We start from the raw sequence: 21,223 nt of genomic DNA on the forward strand, positions 1-21,223 counted from the left end.
TTCTATTTCTAGGAGGAGAGAATGAGATACCTACTCTTGACTTCTCCTCTGCTGTTCCACATATGCTTAGAGAATTAGGCTCCTGTTGCAGGGGACCCTGCTCTAGAACCACGCACTGAAAGCTCTGTCTATGACTGGAAAGAACACACCTGAACTTCTGGGTTTCTGTGCCCAGGCTGACGCAGCCACCAGGAACAGGTGTTTAGGAACCCAGGAGAGAATTTAGAGTCCTGATAAAATTAGAAAGAAAAAGGAAATAGCTTTTAGAAAGTAAAAATGTTTATACATAAGAAATTTATACATTTAGCATCAACATTATATTAAAAATCTAATTCTAATGTTTTAAAGGATCATATTTCTCAGATATAAAATTTCAGTGGTCATATTTGTACTGTAATCTTGTTAATACTGGGGCTTTTCTGCACAGAAATATGAGCACAAATTAGTGTTAATCTTTTTCTGTTTTTTCTCAATGTGTTTTCCTTAAATATTACTATATATATTTATTTTTAAATTAATTTTATCGAGAAGCACATAGCAAAGAGTTTCAAAACCGATTAATATGACAGTTTCAATAATTCATACATTGCATATTGTTATCTTCTTAATGGTTATTTATAGTGCAACATACAGATATGATATCCTGTCCAAATATTATTGGTACAAATTTTTCTTCTCATTGAATTAAAAGAAAGTAGCTGTGCATTTATCCTATTTTGTATATACAGATACAAAGTGGTCCTTCCTTTGTATCCCCTTTTTTTGTTTAGCTTTGTTAGAGATGGGTATTCCATTGCCTTTGAAACATTGTAGGTGCATGAATTCAGCAAAATAATCCACTATAGTCCAGTAGTCCATAATAGTAGTGGGTTATCCGTAGGACTGGCAATGTCAGAAGTTGTTGATTTGAGCCTTTTACAGCTCAGCTTATTAATATGGTTTTACTTTTCTTTTACCTCATTTTTATACTTTTCTGCTGGATTATTAATACCAAGATAAAGAAAGACCCATATAACAAGAAATGGAACTTTTGTATCTGACAAGGTCAGTCAAGTCCCCTCAAGATTCATCCCGAAACCCTGTAGTGAAGTTTGTAGATCCTTTGTCAGTGTCAGCCATGTGGATGAGTCACAGCCATTGTGTGACCAATTTGCTCTCTGTGAGAGCCTGAGAGAATGTTTTCTCTCCATATGACTCTGATAAATATTATTACAAAATTCTTTTCTTTTCATCCTATTATAATTCATTTATTACCAAGATTAGGGCATTCCAAAATTTCTAATTAATTCTTCCTGTCACTTAAGGAGGGAAATAAATGGCTGATGCTTTGAGGAATGCTCTCTGATTAAAGAAAAAGAATGTTGCAGAGTAGGGATGGAGATAGAGCTCACCTGCAGAAGCACCTGCCTGGTGAGTGTGAGGGGTTGAGATCAAGTCCCAAGACAAAAAACAAACAGGAAAGGAATGTTAAGTGTAAAATGGTTGCGTTCAAAATTATCTCATTTGGGGCTGGGGATATAGCTCAGTAGCACAGAACCTGCTTGGAAATTATGAGTTGTTCTATTCCAGGTTTAAAAAAAATTATAACATACATGTAATATATATTAAAATATTATGCACATGTTATCAAATCACAACCTGAAACAAAATAATTAATCCTTTCAACCACCCACTCAGGGAAGTATTATTTCCTTAACCTTTACATTGCAGGAGTGGCCTAAGTTGACGTTAAGCAAGTGTCATACTGTGGATATGTAGGCAAATCTTTTATTAACCTTTAGATTGATGATATTACATGATTTATTTTAGGAATATTTTATTTGATTAATTACCATGCAACAATTTTTTGTGTTAGAAAAGGCTTTATAAATTGAAAACATATTTGGAATATTAGGGGAAAGAAACAATTGATAACAATACAACTAAAAAATGATTTACTAGGCTTTTGTTCATTGTAAATATTTTTATATAAATAATGCTTAACCAGAAATAGATAGGTGTTTGCTATATATATTTTTGTCAAAGAACTTTCGCTTACAAATGTTATATTGGAAATCTTTTTATTACACTCTTTTACTTAGTTTTTGATTGGTGCTAGTACCAAAATTTTGTTTTTACAGGGGAATAGTCTTATGCCTAATGAGAAAACAGTGCCTACTTCTCTCTTCAATTTTTTTCTCTGCTAACTTTCTGCATTTGTATTGTATAGTTTAGAACCATCAGAACAACACTAATTCTGATGTTAACATAAATTTTGTTCTGACCATTTTTCAATGAAAATGCTCTTGATATACAGCTTTTTAAAGAAGTTTATCCACAATATTCAAAGGAGATTGTATTTTCTCAACAGTAAATTCAGTGTTCTTTACAGGAATCTCTCAGGAGGGGAAGGGCCAGGCGATTGGCTGTGTTCTGAATCCTTGGAAGGAGGTTGACTCTGTATTCCTGACCCTCATCCACCTTAATCACCACTTTATTCTTTAAGCAAAACCTAAGTTTTATCCAATTTAATTTAATTTATTTTATTTTGAAAAGTATAAACAAAACAAAAAAACAAATAGCAGATGCAAAGACAGAAATGGGAACATACTGCTGGGGAACATACTGATAGCTCAGTAAAATAAGTGCTTTCCTGGCAAGCAAGTGTTTGAGTTGAATAACTGATACTGAAAAAAAAAAAAAAGAAAGAAAGAAAGACATACAAATACATATATTACAGATTTTCAGGTCAAGATTAGCAGATCGACAATGGTTGTTATATTATCTATTTTTTGAATGTTGAAAATATTTCTACATGTTTATTGGATGCTTATTCTATCTCTAAGACATATCCATTTTGGTTGCCCATTTTTTGATTGGGTCTTTTAGTTTCAGGATGTCTAATATTTTTTGTTCATTATACAAGTCAAAACAGCACTGATACACAGTCTCATCCAAGAAAAATGCCTATCATCTAAAATGAACACTGGTGGTGGGGTGGTGAAGAAGGAACTCTTCTAAATTGTCCATTGAAATGCAAACTAGTATACGGCAAATGTGAAAATCAGTATAGCAGTTCCTCAAGAAATTAGAAATAGAAATTCCACTTGACAGCTAATTTCTTTTCCATACATTTTCCCAAAAGAGTTCTATCTGTTGCTCATATATACATATATAATTGTGTGAGATTAGGCTAATATTGAAAAATAACACTTGCTTTACAAAAACCTTAAATATTTTCCTCATCTTTAAATTTTTTTTTCTATTTTTTCGTCTTCTAAACGTGTATCGCTACTACTGTTACTTATCATTAACATATTTTCTTTGAAATAAATTTTTAAAAAACAAGTTTTGATTTCGAAGAATTTCAAGTTTAGCTTTGCTTTTATCTTTACTTGGCAAACACAATTATACACGTATATGTACAGACAAATGTAATATGCTACTGCCTATTTACTTTAATAATTAAAATGGATGAATGTATATATTACAATGTGGCTTCCTCACATGTATGAGTGCGGATAGAAAATTTGTTGGTTTGTATCTGAATCATAATCATAAGGAAATATCTTTTTCCTAAATTAAAGCATATAAATAGAAATGGATCCTGGTTAGTATTGAATACTGTACGTAATTTAATAAATATACTACTTTTCTCCTTGAAAACTGTGAGGATATTTAAAAACACAACAATTTTAAAGACATTAATAATAGAATTTTATATGCAAATTTTCCTCTGAATGTACAGAGCAAATTTATATTAACTGTACAACAAGTAGATTGGCAAAACAACCCTGCTTGGATTCTGATAAGGCTACTTACTGATCTCTTTCATGAGAAATTTACCCCTGTGATTCATTTACTTCCAATCATCTTCTAAATAGTCAATCATCATTTTCACACTTGGGTTGTAATTGTGTGTGTGATGAAAGAAACAAGCATTTGGCTCATAAATGGTGCTGGACTGGATGCGAAGATGGTCATTGGCTGAATCGTTTCCCTAAGGACATCCGTGTGCTCTGTGCAGGCTCACACCCAGGAACTACCTGAACTACCTGGCCTTCACTTTTGCCGTAGAAGAGATCAACAGGAATCTTCATCTCTTACCCAACATTTCTCTGGGCTATGAGTTCCATAATTTCATTTGCAGTCATTGGAGGATAGTAGAGAATTCCTTCACTTTGCTCACAGGACAACATAAGATTCCTAACTTCATCTGCAGGAAAGAAAGCACGTGTGTAGCAGTACTGACAGAAACGCCATGGGGAGCTTCATTTCAGATTGGACAACTGCTGGAGCTCTACAGATTTCCACAGGTGAGAGTTGATGGGATAGGAAATGAGGGATGCACATCCAGTGTGCTTCACCTATCTGGAACTAGAGGGGTTACAAGTGAGGTTGGGATGAACATGTTTCAAAGTGCACAATGAGCCAGACTCTGCACACAGACATGTAGTAAGTTACACGTAATTTAGTTTCTTTTCTATTTTTGCATTAAAGAGGAAAGAAATATGTTGCTGGGATGTCTGAATGCTTGCATTAATTAAAAAAAATCTGAGGGTCCTGAGACACATGGGAAGAGCATGTATATCTCCTTCTCCAACTTGGAGATGTCACTCATTACACTTGGGACTACTACAGTACTTCCCGTAAGCACTCATTGCATTACACAGTTTTCTTTTTCTTGAAGGTTACCTTTTCTCATTTCCTCCCACCCTCATGGACAGTAGTCAATATCCTTCGCTCCACCAGGTGGCCCCAAATGACACATATCTGGCCCTTGCCATGGTATCCTTAATGCGTCATTTCCACTGGACATGGGTGGGCCTGCTCATCACAGAAGGTCATAATGGTCTTCAGTTTCTCTCAGATATAAGAACTGAGATGTACAGAAACAGAGTCTGTGTAGCCCTTGTGAAAAGGATGTCCAGTGCAGCTGTGTCTCATATTTCAGTCATAAAGCAACATGACATCCTGAGTGCAGATACGTTATTTGCCAATGTGGTTGTTATTTACTATCACCCTGATAGTCCAAATGATGTAAACTACAGCAAAGCACAAAACTTTGTGACATAGAAAGTCTGGGTGACAAACTCACAATGGCATGCTGATCTGACTGGGAGAGATTTCCTACTTGATCCATTTGGTGGGATTCTTGTTTTTTCACACCACCATGAAGAAATTCCAGGTTTCAGAAATTTTGTCCAGGAAGCTACCCTGTTCAAATACCCAGAAGACACTTACCTCTTTATGTATTGGTCCAAGAATTTTGATTGCTCATTCTCTGAGTCTGACTGTGCCTTAGAGAACTGTACACCTAATGCCTCTTTGGCTTGGTTACCACCAAATCGTTTTGACACAGCCATGAGTGATAGAAGCTACAATGTTTACAATGCTGTGTATGTTGTGGCCCTTGCCCTCCATGTGATGCTTTTTGAAGAGGTGGAAATGACATCACTTAATAAGAGAGAAGTGATGATGTTTTCTCCCTGGCAGGTAATGAGAGTGTCTTCCCTTGGATGGCAGGCAGTGTCATCACGGTGCCTCTCTCAAGTTATTCTATGTGCTTCACCTAATTGTGTTAAGACTATTTCTTCAAACCACTAGACATTATGCACCACACTTACTGCTAAGGAGTGAGTTCTTGAGATGAGTTGAAAAAACCCTCCATCAAGGAGCCACTGGCAAGGAGGAAAGACAAGGCAGTCAGCTCCTTGCTCTACCTATGGGTTGTCAGTGCCTTACCCACGTCAACATGCTCCATGTTTGTCTTCAAGGACAATAGGAAAACCTATATTCACTTATAAAATTAAATGATGTCAATCCTAAGAGTGCACAGGTTTAAATGTCATTTCCTGCTACAAAATCTTGATGAACTCATTGTGTTCCTAGATGCCATGTGCATAGTCACATAAACAATGGAAGTTGTAGGCTTTAGGAGCTTTTTTTCCCAGTGTTAAAGTTTTTCCCTAACAGAGCTACAAACCTTATTTAGATCAGCTTGCATAGAATATGCTTTTTTGGAAACTGATGGACATTTCTTGAGCATGGGAACATGTTAGTCCTGAGACATCCATGAGCTCCAATTTAGTAGATTCCAGTGCTAACATTGCTTTAGGTAAAATGAATTAAACATGCTTAGGATCTTTCCATGACTTTATCTGAGGATATGATAGAGTGGGCCACAGAAGTGACAGAGGTATGTTGTACCTAATCACGGAACACCTAACCACAAGTAAGCTAAACACTGACATAGACTTTTTTTAAAGGCAGTACAAATTAGAATTACAAAAAAAAATTACAAATGATAGAGAATTTCACTTTACAAAGTAATATGAATTTCACAGTGTTTGTTGTAATACATAGTGTTGTCTTCCAACCAGTTATTCATATTATCAGATATCTGCATGTACAATTTGAAGAAGAAAGAAAATAAGTATAAGAATTTAAGAAGAGAAAAAGCGCACAGTTGAAAAAGACAAAACAAATTAAATATTGTCTGCTCCTTTCCATAGACCAGCAATGAGCAAATGTGCACTGTCACAGGCTTTGTGCCACCAATTTTGCTTATACAATGGTCATATATGGAAATTGAATGACAAGAATGATTTCGATTTGAAAAGAAAATGTTTACAAGTTTCTGATGAGTGGGAAAGTAATGCATCTACTTAATTATAATTTTTAAATACATGCTTCATATTATGGAATAAGTTAGGTGTTCAATTGCATAGCTGTGTTGATGTATACATACAAATTGAGTTAATCACTCTTGCTCTGAAGAAACAAATGTTTAGTAAGTTACCACTGTATATTTCTTCTTTAGACTCCCCGCTCAGTCTGCAGGGAGAGCTGCAGCCCTGGATTTAGAAAAAGGCTTCAGGCAGGAAAGGCTGCCTGCTGTTTTGATTGCATCCCTTGTGCAGACAATGAGGTCACCAATGACACATTTAGGAGAATGATGTGAAGACATTCTTCCTTTATGATCTATTCACTCCTTCCATCCAGTAAATGCAAAATATCTTGAAGAGGACACAGATGATAGAAGTCCTCCTTTGCATATCAAATTAGTTGCTATACTGAATACTACTATCTTGTTGAAAAAGATCTTTTTTTCTTTGGAAATGTGCTTGAATTCATTTTCTTTTCATTTTATTCTTATTTATATGACTTTTTGTTTTGTTTCATTTTGGTTTGGTTTGGATTTTTTGCTTTGCTAGAATGAAACTAAAATGGGTTCTATCAATGGTCTGTCTCCAGCTATTTTTATTTATATTATGATACAGGACATCGCCAATTTGCCTCAGACTGCCTCAAAAATTCAATAGATCTGGTTCAGCCCACTAATTATCTGGAATAACACTACACATCACCATACCTGACTACATTGATTCATTTTTCTTGTCCCATTAAAAGAATTATTTTCTCCAGACAAGCCTTATCTTACTACCCCACAGTTTCTCTGTTCCATATCCACTGTGAAGTTTAACACAGAGCAGTGTTAAAGCCAATTTTTTACAAGTTTTGGAACCACAGCAAGATTACAGTGAAGAGAAGGGCAGGCAATTTCATTCTCCTGGGGCTGATGCTGTTTTTCCACACAAAGCAGGTGCTCAGAAACATTAAGTTTATTTGGAGATAGTGACATTGATATACAACATACTTAGAACATAGTGCAATCTCATCTTAGGTTTAATCCTGTTCTCCTGGAATGTACAGATGAGTGGGGAGATAGCCTACATCATGGAATAGAGTCTGTACCACAAAACTGCAAGGATGATATGAATAATAATAAGGGATTGAACAAGAGATAGTATCTACATTTCCAGAGGGTTTCATAGGCATTTTTACAGAGGTGATACTATCAGAAAAAAATAAAGTACATCAGTTCTTTTAGGTTTACTTTCAGTAGCCAAAATGTCATATTCACCATTGAAAGAACATTCACTCCTCATGGAATGTTTAAGCATCCTAAAGAAAAATGGGCCATGTTGTCAAAACAGACATAATGAACATGAGGACAGAAACACATTCTATAAATATTATAAAATCTAATGTTGAAGAATGTTGCACACCATTAGTACCACTTTGAACATATTTAACTTTGTCATAAATCATGACAAAGTACAATCATCTTTCCACTGAATATTTATTAAGTTGTTTTTTTGTGGCTGATATAAATTTTAACTTGAAAATACATGGAGTATAAATTTCAATGAGCTCCGAAGTACAATGAGACTGACTGTGTATTGAGGTATTCTCTACATTCCATTATTTAATTTTGTATCTAGAAAAAAATGGAAAAGTGAGATGTGGTGATGCATGCCTGGAACTCAGCACTGTCAGAAGCTGAAGCAATAAGATCTTCAGTCAGAACACAGCTGTGGAAACAAAATGATTAAAGAGACTCTGTCTCAAAACAGTTACACTCAAAAGGGTTGAAATTTTATGTCATTGTTAATTATTTTTATGGGTTTTTTTTCTGTACTTTTTAGGGAAGGGTCTAGAGGGTGTTCAGGGTCTCACCACTAGATAGGGCCCATAGGGATCTGCCTGTTTACAGCCTCCCAATTTCTGGGATTACAAGTCTGCACCAACACAACCACTCTGAATCGCCATTTCAGATCGCCTGGGGACGGGGCTGGAAAAGCAAGCCAGGGGATTGAACCCCAAGCCCCTGCGCCTGCTTGCAGGTGCTTTAATCTGATGATTTATTTGGCTGGCCCTGTTAGTATAAATTATGAGTTCAGTTCCACCTAAAGAAAAAGAAAAATGAAAGAACAAGAAAAATTAATAAGTGAAATTTTAGTTCAAGCAAGTCCAAAGAACCTCTGGGGATGGGTCTGTAAAAATAATAAACAAATAAATATAGGCAAATGAAAGTTTTAATTTCTGCCAGATATGGAACAGTGTGGGAAGTGTCCAGATCATCAGTATGCAAACACTCAGCAAAACCACTGCCTAAAAAAAGCTGTGACTTTTCTGGCTTATGAGGATCCTCTAGGGAAGGCTCTAGCTGGCATTTCCCTGAGTCTCACTATTCTCACAGCTGCTGTTCTTGGGCTGTTTGTGAAGCACAGAGACACTCCCATCGTCAAGGCCAACAACAGGGCTCTCAGCTACACCCTGCTCATCTCCCTTACCTGTGGTTTCCTCTGCTTCTTGCTCTTCATTGGCCCTCCCAACACAGCCACCTGCATCCTGCAGGAGACCACGATTGCACTTGCACTGTGGCTGTTTCCACTGTCTTGGCCAAAACCATTATCGTTGTGCTAGCCTTTCAGGCCACTGCTCCAGGCAGGAGGATGAGGTAGTTGCTTGTGTCAGGGGCTCCAAACTTCATCATCCCCATCTGCTCCCTGATCCAATTCACTCTCTGTGGAATCTGGATGGGGACAAATCCACCCTACATTGACACAGATGCTCACGCTCAACATGTCCACATCATCATCGTGTGCAACAAGGGCTCCCTCACCGCCTTCTACTGTGTCCTGGTATACCTGGACTCCCTGGCCCTGGTGAGCTTCACTGTGGCTTTCCTGGCCAGGAACCTGCCCAACACATTCAATGAAGCCAAGTTCCTGACTTTCAGCATGCTGGTGTTCTGCAGTGTGTGGGTCACATTCCTGCCCGTGTACCATAGCAGCAAGGGGAAGGTCATGGTGGCCATGGAGGTCTTCTCCATCTTGGCCTCCAGTGCAGGGCTGCTGGGCTGCATCTTTGTCCCCAAGTGCTACATTATTTTGGTAAGACCAGAGAGAAATTCTCTGACTGGAATTAGGGACAAAACACATTCTGAGAGAAAGAAGTCTTCTCATCATTAATGTGTTTCCTAATATACACAGAGGGCCTGAATTCAAAGCTGAACCATATGTGAAGTTAGGTATGCTAGTCCACTGTAGGGCTCTTATTCTTCCTAAGTGATGCAACTTCTTTTGCTAAAGCAACCTGCTCCAGAGAGACTATTGTCCTCATCTTTTTAAGTTGAAATATTTTTTCTGGATATTTTTCTATTTAAGTCAGAATTCATTTTGTTGCATCTTATATACCATCCAACTTATCTTTTTTTGGCTTTCCCGACATTTGTTCTCAATTTGTAAATATAATAAATTCCTTCCTGTATATCACTGTTTCTCATTTCTTTAATATATTTTTGATCTTTTCTTTTAAAGGAATGTCCTTTTTTCATATCCCCTTTTTTGTTTTGTCAGAGAGGGATGTTCCATTGCTGTTAGAGAAACTGTATTTGGAGAAGTCTTCAAAGGACCTTTTCATTCTTGATATTATTTCAAATATTGTAGGTACTTGCATTCAGCAAAATATCCCAATGTAGTCCAACAGTCCATAATAATAGTGGGTTATCAGCAAAACTGGCAATTGTCAGAAGCTGTTGACTTGAAACACTTATAGCTCAGCATATTAATATTGCATTACTTTTTGTATATCGTGGTTATACTTTTCTGCTGTATAGTTAAGACCAAGTTAAAGAAAGACCTGTATAACTAAAAATGCAAATTTTTGTAATGAAAAAAATATGTATATACAAAATAGGACAGTTTCACAACTACTTTTTCTTAGTTCCATAAGAATAAAGTTTTGTATTAATATTGTTTTAAAAAGGTATCATGTGTGCATCTTGTCTTCTGAATAACCACTATGCAGATACCAATATGCAATGTATTATTTATTGTAACTGTCTTATTAACTTGTATTGAAACTTTTTTATTGCTATTTTATTTTCTCATTAAAATGAATAAAAATTAACAAAAATCACCATGAATGGGGAAATCCATTATAAAAATAAATAAATGAATGTACTGCTTTCAATGTACTGAATTTAGTACACTTTTGTAGATGTACTTAATTGTGTTCTTCCATTTCTGTTTTGCATTTAGTTACATTATTTGTAAATATATTGAGTATATTTAGTATCTATCTTAAACGAAAAAAAGAAGAGCTCTCCTTTGTGTTTTTGAGTATACATATGTAAGAAAAAGAATTGGATAAATGAATGGATTGAGAAAGTGGTTATAAACATGTGTAGATGGAAGCAGGATGGTGGGTGCAAATCAGTATTGAAGGCAAAAGATTCAGTAGATCTCATGGATACATCAATGGAGCTCAACAGGAAAGGAGTGGGAGTAACACAAAATTTGGAGAGATAGAGAGTTTTATTTTTTGTTGCTGTCTTCAGATGTATCCAATATATTCCATTAAATCTTCAACACATTTAAAAGACAAAACATAATGATGTCATTACCCCTGTGTGAAACATACTTATAGAAACATAACTGCCCCTCTTTGTGTTCCTCTGAACTCTGCAAACACCCTGCCCCTCATGTGAATGACTCACCTGCTAAAATACATTCTAAATTGCCTGGGCTTTTAGCTTCCTTTCCCGTGTCTCCATTTCCTGTTTCCATATGCTTGAGCTTCTGTGCCTGTCACCTTCAGTCCTTTCCAAATAGCTCCTGAAAACTGGTTCCAAATGTTTTCAAACCACAGGGGCAGGCACAGTGACAGCAATGCCTCCAGTTCTATGGCAGCCAAATCTGTATTTGTCACTTCTTCATTGTTGAGGCAAAATATTGAATACCTGTAACATATAGGAAGAGTTTTGTTCCACATCACTGATTCAGTTGAAGATTAGCAGGCTCCAAGGCAAAAAAAAAGACATGACAGAAGAAAGCTTTTCAACCATGACAGCCAGGAAACAAAGAGATGAGGGGAGATAAGGGGTCCAAGGACACAGATTCTCAGGATTCGTCAGCAAGCCACCTCCAGTCAGGCCCCATTGGCTAACAGAACATATAGGTACTAAACTCACCTGGAGATGAATTTACTGATGAACACAGGGCCCCATGATGTAATCACCTTTGAAGCACAAGATTCTGAAGTACACATAACAAAGGTTGTCGGAGCATGGGATGCAAGGGCAGTTGGAGACCCAACTATATATCGCAAATTGTTCTGCTATACACACAGGTGTACATATATCACTGTGATATGATGTGTTCAGTTATTTTGGGAAAATTCCCAGTAGGTGAATATCTGGATTGAATGGAACTTCCAGTACTAGTATTTTTAAGGGGTCTCCATACTAATTTCCATGATGGTTGCACCAGTCCACATTCCCACCAGCAGTGGAGAAGGGTTACTTTTTCCCCACAGCCTCTCCAACATTTGTTGTTGGGTGATCTTTTTATGATAGCCATTCTTTCTGGGGTGAGATGATATCTCACTGTTGTATTAATTTGCAATTCAAGGATGGCTAGTGATGTGGAGTATTTTTTCATATATTTATTCATATATTTTGCCCTCTGAGAAGTGTGTGTTCATCTTAGATGTCCATTTCTGGATTGAGTCTTTAAATTTTGGGGACTTAATGGGTTTTTTTTTAGATCTTTATAAATTCTAGAGAGAATACCTTTGTCTGAGTGCTTATTAGTTAAGATATTTTCCAAATTTGTGTGTGGCCTCTTCACTTTGTTGGTAATTTCTTTTGACGTGCAGAGACATCTCAACAAAAGGAGGTCCCCCTCATTAATTCTTTCAAGTAGTATCCATTCAATTTGATTTTTCTTCATGAAATGTTTGCCTACCCCTATGCCTTCAAGATTCTCTTCTATTTTTCTCCTCCAGGAGGTTTAGTGTTTCTGTTTTAATGTTTAGATCTTTACTCTATTTTAATTTTATGTTAGTGCATGGTGATATCTGGGTCAAGTTTTAGTTTTCAGCACGTAAAGAGCCAGTTTTTCAGGCACCATTTGTTAAAGAGGCTATCTTTCTTCCAGTGAGTATGTTTGGCCCCTTTGTCAAAGACAAGGTGGCTGAGTGTGTTCGTAGTTGCTTCTGTATCTCCTCATCTGGTCCATTAATCCTCAGGTCTGTATTTTTGCCAATATAATTGAGAAAGTGTTTAGAAATGGCTGATTTTATCACATTAACTTTGTAGTATAATTTCATGTTGGAAATTGTGATGCCTTCTACCTTGTCTTTGTTGTCCAGAATTGCCTTTTTTTAATTCCAGGTCTGTTCTGGTTCCAAATAAATTTTAGGAATGATTTCTCTGGGTCTGTGAGGAATGTTGGTGGTATTTTGATAGGGATTGCATTAAATCAGTACAACAAGTCTGGGAGTATGGCTATCTTCACAATATTGTTCTACTTATCCATGAACAGGGAATATCTTTCCATTTTCTGAAATCCTCTACCATCTCTTTTCCAGACTACTGTAATTTTCATTGAATAGATCTTTGACTAATTTAGTTAGATTATTTCCAAAGTATTTCATTTTCTACGGTGCTATTGTAAAAAGAATTGTTTCTCTAATTTCCCACTCAGTGTGTGTATGTGTTTGTTTTCTATTTAGAAGAATGCTATTGACTTTTGGGTATTGACTTTGTATCCTACCCTACTACTGAATTGGCGTATTCATTCTGGTAGCTAATGATTCCAGGATTATATTGAATAGGAGAAGCAAAAGGGGCATCCTTGTCTTGTACCTGATCTGAGAGTAAAAGATTTCAGTTTTTCTCCATTTAGAATTAAGTTAGTAGTTCGGTTGTTAAAGATGGTTTTTATCAGATTGATGGAGAGGCTGTCTATTCCAATTTTCTGACAGACTTTGAACATGAATGAGCGTTGGACTTTGTCAAAAGCCTTTTCGGTGTCAATTGAGATTATCATGTGGTTTTTGGATTTGGCTGCACTGATATAGTGTATTACATTTATAGATTTGCATATGTTGAACCCTCCTTGCATCACTCGAATGAATCTTATCTGATCATAGTGTATAATCTTCTTGATGATTTGCTATCTCCTGTTTTCTAGAATTTTATTGAGGATTTTTGCATGTATGTTCATGAGGGAGATTATTCTGTAGTTGTCTTTTTTAGTTGTGTCTTCGCATGGTTTTGGTATCAGTATAATACTTGCCTCTAAGAATGATTTTGGGAGGATTGCTTCCTTCTCAATTCCATTGAAGAGTTTGCAGAGTATAGAGATTATATCTCCTATAAATATTTTGTAGAATTCAGCAGTGAATCCATCAGGTCTTGGAATTTTCTTTATCACATTTTGTGTTTCATTGGGTTATTGAAAGTTGTTATATCTTCAGGATTCAGTTTTGGTAATTTTTATCTTTCTAGGAATCACTCCATTTCTTCTGCGTCTTTTATTCTGTGAGAGTAAAGGTTCTCAAAGTAGATATTGGTGATCTGAGTTTCCACTGAGTCTGTGGTAATTGCATCTTTTCCTTCCCTTTTGCTTATACTTGAATTTTCTCTTTCCTCTTTTTGCTGAGTTTATCTCAGGGCTCATCAATTTTATTTAATCTTTCATAGAACAATACTATTACTTCGTTAATTCTTTGAACTGTTTTCTTATCAATTTAATTAAATTCTGCCCTATTTTTGTAATTTCTTCACGTTTTTCAGCTTTGAGTTTAGTTTGCTCTTCCGTTTGTAGATGTTGGAGGTGCAGCATTAGTTTATCCGTTCCCATTCTGTTCTCTTAATCACAGCTATAAATTTCCCTCAAAGAACTGCTCTCATCGCATTCCATAAATTCCAATATGTCATGCTTGAATTTTCATTGAATTGTAGATATTGTTCAATTTCTTCTTCTATTTCATCTGCAACTCATTGGTTGCTGAGGAAGGTATTGTTTAATTTCCATGTATTTAGGGGTTCTTCTGGTTTCTTTTGTCATTTGCTTTCAGTTTCATTGTGCTGTGATCACATAATATGTATGAGATAATTTCTGTTTTCTTGTATATACTTAAATATGACCTATGGACTAGTAAGTGGTCTATTTTAGAAAATGATCTATATGCACCTGAAGAAAAATGTGTATTCAGCCTTGTTTGGGTGGAACATTGTATATATCCACTAAGTTCATTGTTCCAAGTTCTGATTCAGTTCTGCTACTTCTTTGCTCATTTTTTGTCTGGTTAACTTATCTTTCTGGTATAAGAGAGTGTTAAGGGCTTCTACTAGGATTGTGGTATTGGATATTAGAGTTTTCATTTTCAATAAGGTTTGGCTTATATAGTTGTGTGCTCCCATGTTTCGTGAGTACATGTTATGAGTGTTACCTGTTCCTTTTGATTTTATCCCATAACCAGTATATAGTGGCCTTCTTTATTACACTTGATCATCCTTGGTTTGAAGTTGAGACTTTCTGAGAGGAAGATTTCTACTCCTTTTTTTTCTGAGGTGCTGGGGCATATAGTATTGTTTCCCACACTTTGACTTTCAGCCTATAAATTTCCTTATGAGTTAAGTGTGTTTCTTTTTTTTTCTTGTATACAACATATTGTTGAATTTTGTTTCCTAATCCCCTGCTCCAGTCTATTTCTTTTAATGGGTGAATTGAGTCCATTTACATTGATGGTAGTCATTGAGATGCATATACTTACTATTGATATGTTATTTACCTGATATTTTTAACCCCTTTTTCTCCTGTGTTTAATTGTTTGCCCTATTTGGTAGGTTTTTTCCATTGTCATTCATGGACTTCTGGTCATTTTGTACCTTCTCTAGAATATCTTTTAGTGGTATCTATAGGGTTGACTTTATCATCATGAAATTATTTAGTTGTTCTTTGTCATGGAAGTATTTCACTTCTCCATCAAACTGGAAAGTGAGTTTTTCAGGGTATGGTAGTCTGAGCTGAAATTTTTTTCATAGAAGACTTGAAGTACTCTGCCTCATACTCTTCTTGCCTTCATGGTTTGAGAAGAGAAGTCGGCCATAATTCTGATGGGTTTTCCTTTAAGTGTGATCTCTTCCTTTTCTCTAGTGAATTTTAGTGTATTATTCTTGTGTTGTATTTCTGGCACCTTGGCTATTATATGTCTGATTATGTTTTTAATTGGGTTGATGTTATTTGGAGTTCTACATGCTTCAGTTACTGATTGTCAGGTTGTTTCTCCATATTTAGGAAGTTTTCTGCTGTTACTTCTACCCATATTCTTTTTATATCATTTGTATTGACTCCCTCTATCTCATTGATTTCTATTAGTCTCATTTTGTACATCTTTGCATCACCTTGTAGATGATGAATTATTTTTTCCTGCATCCTAGTGATTTTTAAGAGTTTTTTTTTTACCTTTTCACTAGCTGCAATGGCATCATCCAGATATGAAACCCTCTCTTCACTTTTACTCAGACGGTTTTGCAAGCTTGTGATTGTGATTTTAAGTTCCTCTATATCTCTTTGACTCTGCTTCATGCGCTCTATTTTTTCCTATATTGTTCATTTAAGGATTCCATCATTTTTGTATTCTCCTCTAATTCTTTATCATTGTCTTCTTTGGAGGTAGTTATTAATTCTTTCATTATAGTTATGCTTTCTTTTTTTCTTCAATATTATTTCTGATCTGATTTTGTCTTTATATTTCTGCAGTTGATTCTTTACTTCACTGGCTATTAATTCAGAGAATTTTTTTTTATTGCTGAAGTTTCTTCTGATCTAAGTTCCTCTACACCTTTCTGCTATTGTTTCTTTACATCAGACGCTATTAATTCAGACAGTTCAGCTGTGCGATTCTCATTTTCTTCTGTGCTAGTGTTGTCTTCATTTGTTCTAGGTGGGCTCAGGGCCTGAGATTTCATTTTGCTCTTTCTCTTTTATCATTCTATATAGCACTATCCTCTGAGCATTGGTGTTGTGTTTTGTGTAGTTATAACCTTAGCACCTAATGAAATGTTTATCCAAGAGATATTATGTGGTTAAGGCCATTTTGGTTTTTATTTATAGAACTACAACAATGAATACTAATAATGCATAATGATATTTAGCAGATGACAAACGTTTGTAACTAATGCCTTTTTATTTTAGACAGTCAGAGTCAACATTATGTCTGTATAGCTAATCCAGTATTAAAGTAGGAATTTTTATTAAAGTTAGTACCCCTAAATTTTGTTTGTTTACCACCCCTTGATATGACTAGTGTTTTCCAGGCAGACCTGTTTACTCTGTTTACCTTTTGCCCCCTCTCTCAATCAAGACAGAAAGAGGGAGGAATGCTCTTATATATCTGGTTCTAGCAAAGTGTCTCACCTTACCAGGTGCAGATCTATAATGTTTGAATTCATCTATTTGTGCTTGGATTGGCTCTGGCTCCTGTGCTCAGCTTCTTCCTGCTGCAGCCCATGGAAGTGAACCTGCTGTGCCCCTCTGGCACGATGTTCTGCTCCTGAATTAGCTGGGTGGGTCTTGCCCCAACCTCTCTGTAGGGAGTTTTGTCACAGTGTTCAACACCAGGCCTGCCTGATAGAGGAGGTTCCAGCAAGTACCTAGATGGCCCCCAACACAAGCCAGACCTGGGTGATGTCTGGAAGTGGATCTGGAGAGAGGGCAGGCAAAACCACCAAGGCAGTTGAATGTTGAGTCAGTAGCATGGCTATTTTTGCAGATTTTAGTCATATTTGTGTTGAGAATCAAGAGCAAAGAACCCAGAAGTATGATTCAAACTATTGTGAGTTTGTCTAGAAAAGAAGTTCAAATAAAGCAGTGGACTGCAGTTAGAGCTGAGAGGATCTCCATTGCCCAGAATTAACAAGAGAATAGAACAGATAGCCTGAGGGCAACACACGAAGCAATACATCTTCGGCTTCTGCAGTTTAAAACTTAAAAAGTGAAAGACTGCTTTGAAGAAAAAAAAAATACAGAGCAACATGTTCCAGAGTGGCAACAGTAGCCACATAAGGTTCTAGAATGGTGACATTATAGAGAATTTATTCTTTGGAATCAGGCTCAGATTGATCAGCAATCCAATCACTTGACCCCTACAGCCAAGAGAGAAGAAAACCTGGCAAATGCTTCAGCTAGCAGCAGATCTTGGCATCATCCAATTTCTGTTGATTTGGGGTACCTGCAGAAAGCAGCAGTTCTGAGGTTAAGATGGCTTCCACCTAGATTTCAGAAACTCTTGATTTCTTTGCACTTGATTCCCAACACAAATGTGACTAAAATCCCCAACAGTAGCCATGCTACTGTCTCAACATTCAACTGCCTTGGTGTGCCCCTGGGAGAGTAGTATGTGAAGCTGTGAGTCAAAAGCCTAAAGTTCAGTGGAAATCTCAGAAGTTTGGAAAATATAGGAACATGATCAATTAAGAAAATCTGCAGGAAAAGATCACAGAGGGCCTATGAGAGAAGCCATGGGAGCTACCACTAAAAGTGTCACAGAGATTGAGCCACATGAAGCTCACAATTTACCACATATTGCTTCCAATGCTCCACATGGATCTACAGAACTTGATGTTTGCCCTTTTAGAGTTTGAACTAGCTTTGATCCAATGCTTTGTATCCATGGTAATTATTTTCTTATGTCATTGAATGTTGGGAGCATTTAACTTTTCATTTGTACAAGGGTCCACAGCTGAGAGTTTACCTTCTCTCTTGGAGGAGACAGGGGACTTGATTTTTTCAGCAACGTTGAAACTGTTAGGACTTTGACAACTCTTAGAGATGGACTAAAACACCTTTTGCATGAAAGGATGTGCATGAGTATTTGGGGGATCAGGGGTGGAATGTTATTGTTTGTGTGTAATTATCTCCTGAAAGACTAATGCAGTCAATGGACCAGGCTTCTAGAGCTTGTGATTAATTCATGATCCAGTGCTGTGATTATGGGTGTGAGTGCTACACCCACCCTGGGGCAGATAACCTAAGTGCAATATAAAGTAGAGAGAGAGACATGGTATCTACCACAGCCACTGCTCGCCCTTTGCTCTTTGCTGTTCTCTGCCGCCATGAATGACTGGCATCTGCCATGTTCCACCCTGCCTTGGAACCAGCTGAATATGAACTGAAACTTTCATAAACTGTGAGCCAAATTAATCTTTCCTTCCTTAAATCGGGGTGTAGTGTATTTTTGTCCAAGCAATGAAAGAAATGCTTGGACAAAAGCATTTCACAGTACCTATCGCATGTTTTAGCCCTTATTTACTCTCAGTTTCTCATGCCATTTTCCCATGCCAACGTGATACCATATTCCTAAGTGTAATAAACCAGACTCACATTTACCTAAGAACTTTTAAGGTTATCCTTCTTATGCCTGAGTGGTACTGCATTACATAAAACTATCATATATGCTTAATCAGTTCCTCAGTTGATGGTCATTTTGTTTGTTTCAAAAATTATCTATTATAAATGGTGCTGCTATAAATGTGGGTGAGTATATGTTTCCATGCTGTGACGTTTTTAATTCTTCTGAGATGATACCCAAGATAAGAATAGTTTGGTGCAATGGGACTTGTAATCCTAGCTTTTGAGGAATCTCCATATTGATTTCCACAGTGGGTGTACCTGTATCCAATGCCATCACCAGTAGAGAAGGCTTCCTTTTCCTCTAAGCCCAATTAACATTTTTTGTTGTTTTCTTGATGATAGCAATTATTGCCATCATGTAATGGAATCTTAGTGTTGTTTTAATTTACATTTCACAGGTGAATAATGAGGTTGAACGTTTTTTTCACAATTTATTTGTTATTTGTATTTCTTCATCTGAACGATTTGTATTCATCTTAGATATTCAGTATTGGATTAGGTCTTTTGAATTTGAGGGTCAGACGTTTTTCAATTCTTTATATGTTCTAGGTAGAAGTCCTTCATCTGAGGGATGTTTAGCTACTCTGTGAGTTGTATTTTCACTCTGTTAGTGATTTATTTTGATCTGCAATTTTTAAAGAACGATGATATCCCAGTTGTTGATTCTTTGAAGTATTTCCCATGTAGTCTGGATTTTGTTCATGAAATCTCAGCCTACCCTTACACCTTCAAGAATTCTGCCTACTTTCTCTTCCTGTAGATTTAGTGTTTATGTTTTAATATTTATATATTTAATGCATTTTGATTTTAGTTTAGTGCATAGTGACAGACATGGTCTTCTTTTATTATTCATCATATGGAGAACCAGATCTCACAGAATCACTTATTAAAGAGGCTATATTTCTTTCCATGAATATGCTTCACACCTTTCTCAAACATAAGGTGACTGAGTGTGTTTGTACTTATGTCTTCATAGTCCGTTCTACTGATCATCAGATCTGTTTTTTGCCAGTACAATGCTTCTTTGTAACCACTGTAACTTTGTAGAATAATTTCAAGTCAGATACTTTGATCTTTCCTGCATTGATTTTGCTACATTGGATTGTCTTTGATATCCTATATCTCTTCTATTTCCAAATTAACTTTAGGAATGTTTTCTCTACTTCTGTACTTAAGATAGTGGTCTTTTAATTGGGATTGCATTAAATCTGTGTAACAGTTTTTGGAGTATGACCACTTTAAAAATGTTGGTTCCTTTTATGTCTGAGTAAGGAATATTTTTCCATTTTTAAAAATTTTATGAGAAAAAATTAAAACAAATATTTGAACAAACCATAGGAGAGTAATATTAGTAAGTATACTACATATTGTTATCTTCAAAGTAGTTGCTCAGGTACAAGATATGGGCATAAAAAATCCAATGAGCAAGAACACAGTTTTAATGTGGAATTTTAGTACCACATTGCCACAAATAGATGAACAAGACAAAAAAATTTAGGAAAGGGATAGGAGAACTGAACTAAAGTTGTGAACACATGGACTTAGTAGATGTTCATAGAATGTTCCACCTTATATCAAAATACACACATTCTTTTCAGCTGAACATGGGATTTTCCTAAAGCAGACCATTTACTAGCTTATAGAGCATTATTAAGTAAATGCAAATGAATTGGAATTACCCTATACATTTTTCTTGTGTTTAGAACAGGATCTACAGGGTCTCACTATTTAGATCAGACTCATAGTGATTCTCCTATTTTCAGCTTCCCAGGTGCTGGGATTACAGGCTTGCACAACCACTCCAAGTCTCAATCACCATATCAGGGTGCCCTGTGGGCAGGGCTGGCATGGAATACTAGGGTTAGAAGGCCAACCCCTGCGCCCTGCCTAACCACACGCTTTAATCTGCTGAGCTATCAGGCCAGCCCCTAGTATTTTCCCCTCATAAGTATTATCTCACAGTAGTGCAATTAAATTGGAAAGCAATTACAAAAGAAACTACAAAAACTCCATAAACACAGTGAAATTAAATAACAACACGCTGAACAACCAATTGGTCAGATGAAATTAAAGAAGAAATTAAACAATGTATCCAACTGAACAAAAATGCAAAGAAAACATGATAATCTATGAGGTATAATGAAAGCAGTCTTCAGGGGGAAATTTATAGATAAATAGGTAAATAA

General features: G+C 36.3%; 1 protein-coding gene across 1 annotated transcript in view; it reads left to right on the plus strand.

Annotated features, from left to right (window-relative positions):
- Nucleotides 1–9,365: 9,365 nt before the first annotated feature.
- The window catches only part of LOC101563509 (vomeronasal type-2 receptor 116-like), a 50,829-nt gene continuing 38,971 nt past the window's right edge, over nucleotides 9,366–21,223 (plus strand). The window contains 1 exon segment of the mRNA XM_023707441.1: nucleotides 9,366–9,494. Within this exon segment, the coding sequence (XP_023563209.1) occupies nucleotides 9,366–9,494 (129 nt within the window).

The sequence above is a fragment of the Octodon degus genome, unplaced genomic scaffold (genome assembly GCF_000260255.1).
Source record: "Octodon degus isolate 3935 unplaced genomic scaffold, OctDeg1.0 scaffold00290, whole genome shotgun sequence".
Classification (NCBI taxonomy): Eukaryota; Metazoa; Chordata; class Mammalia; order Rodentia; family Octodontidae; genus Octodon; species Octodon degus.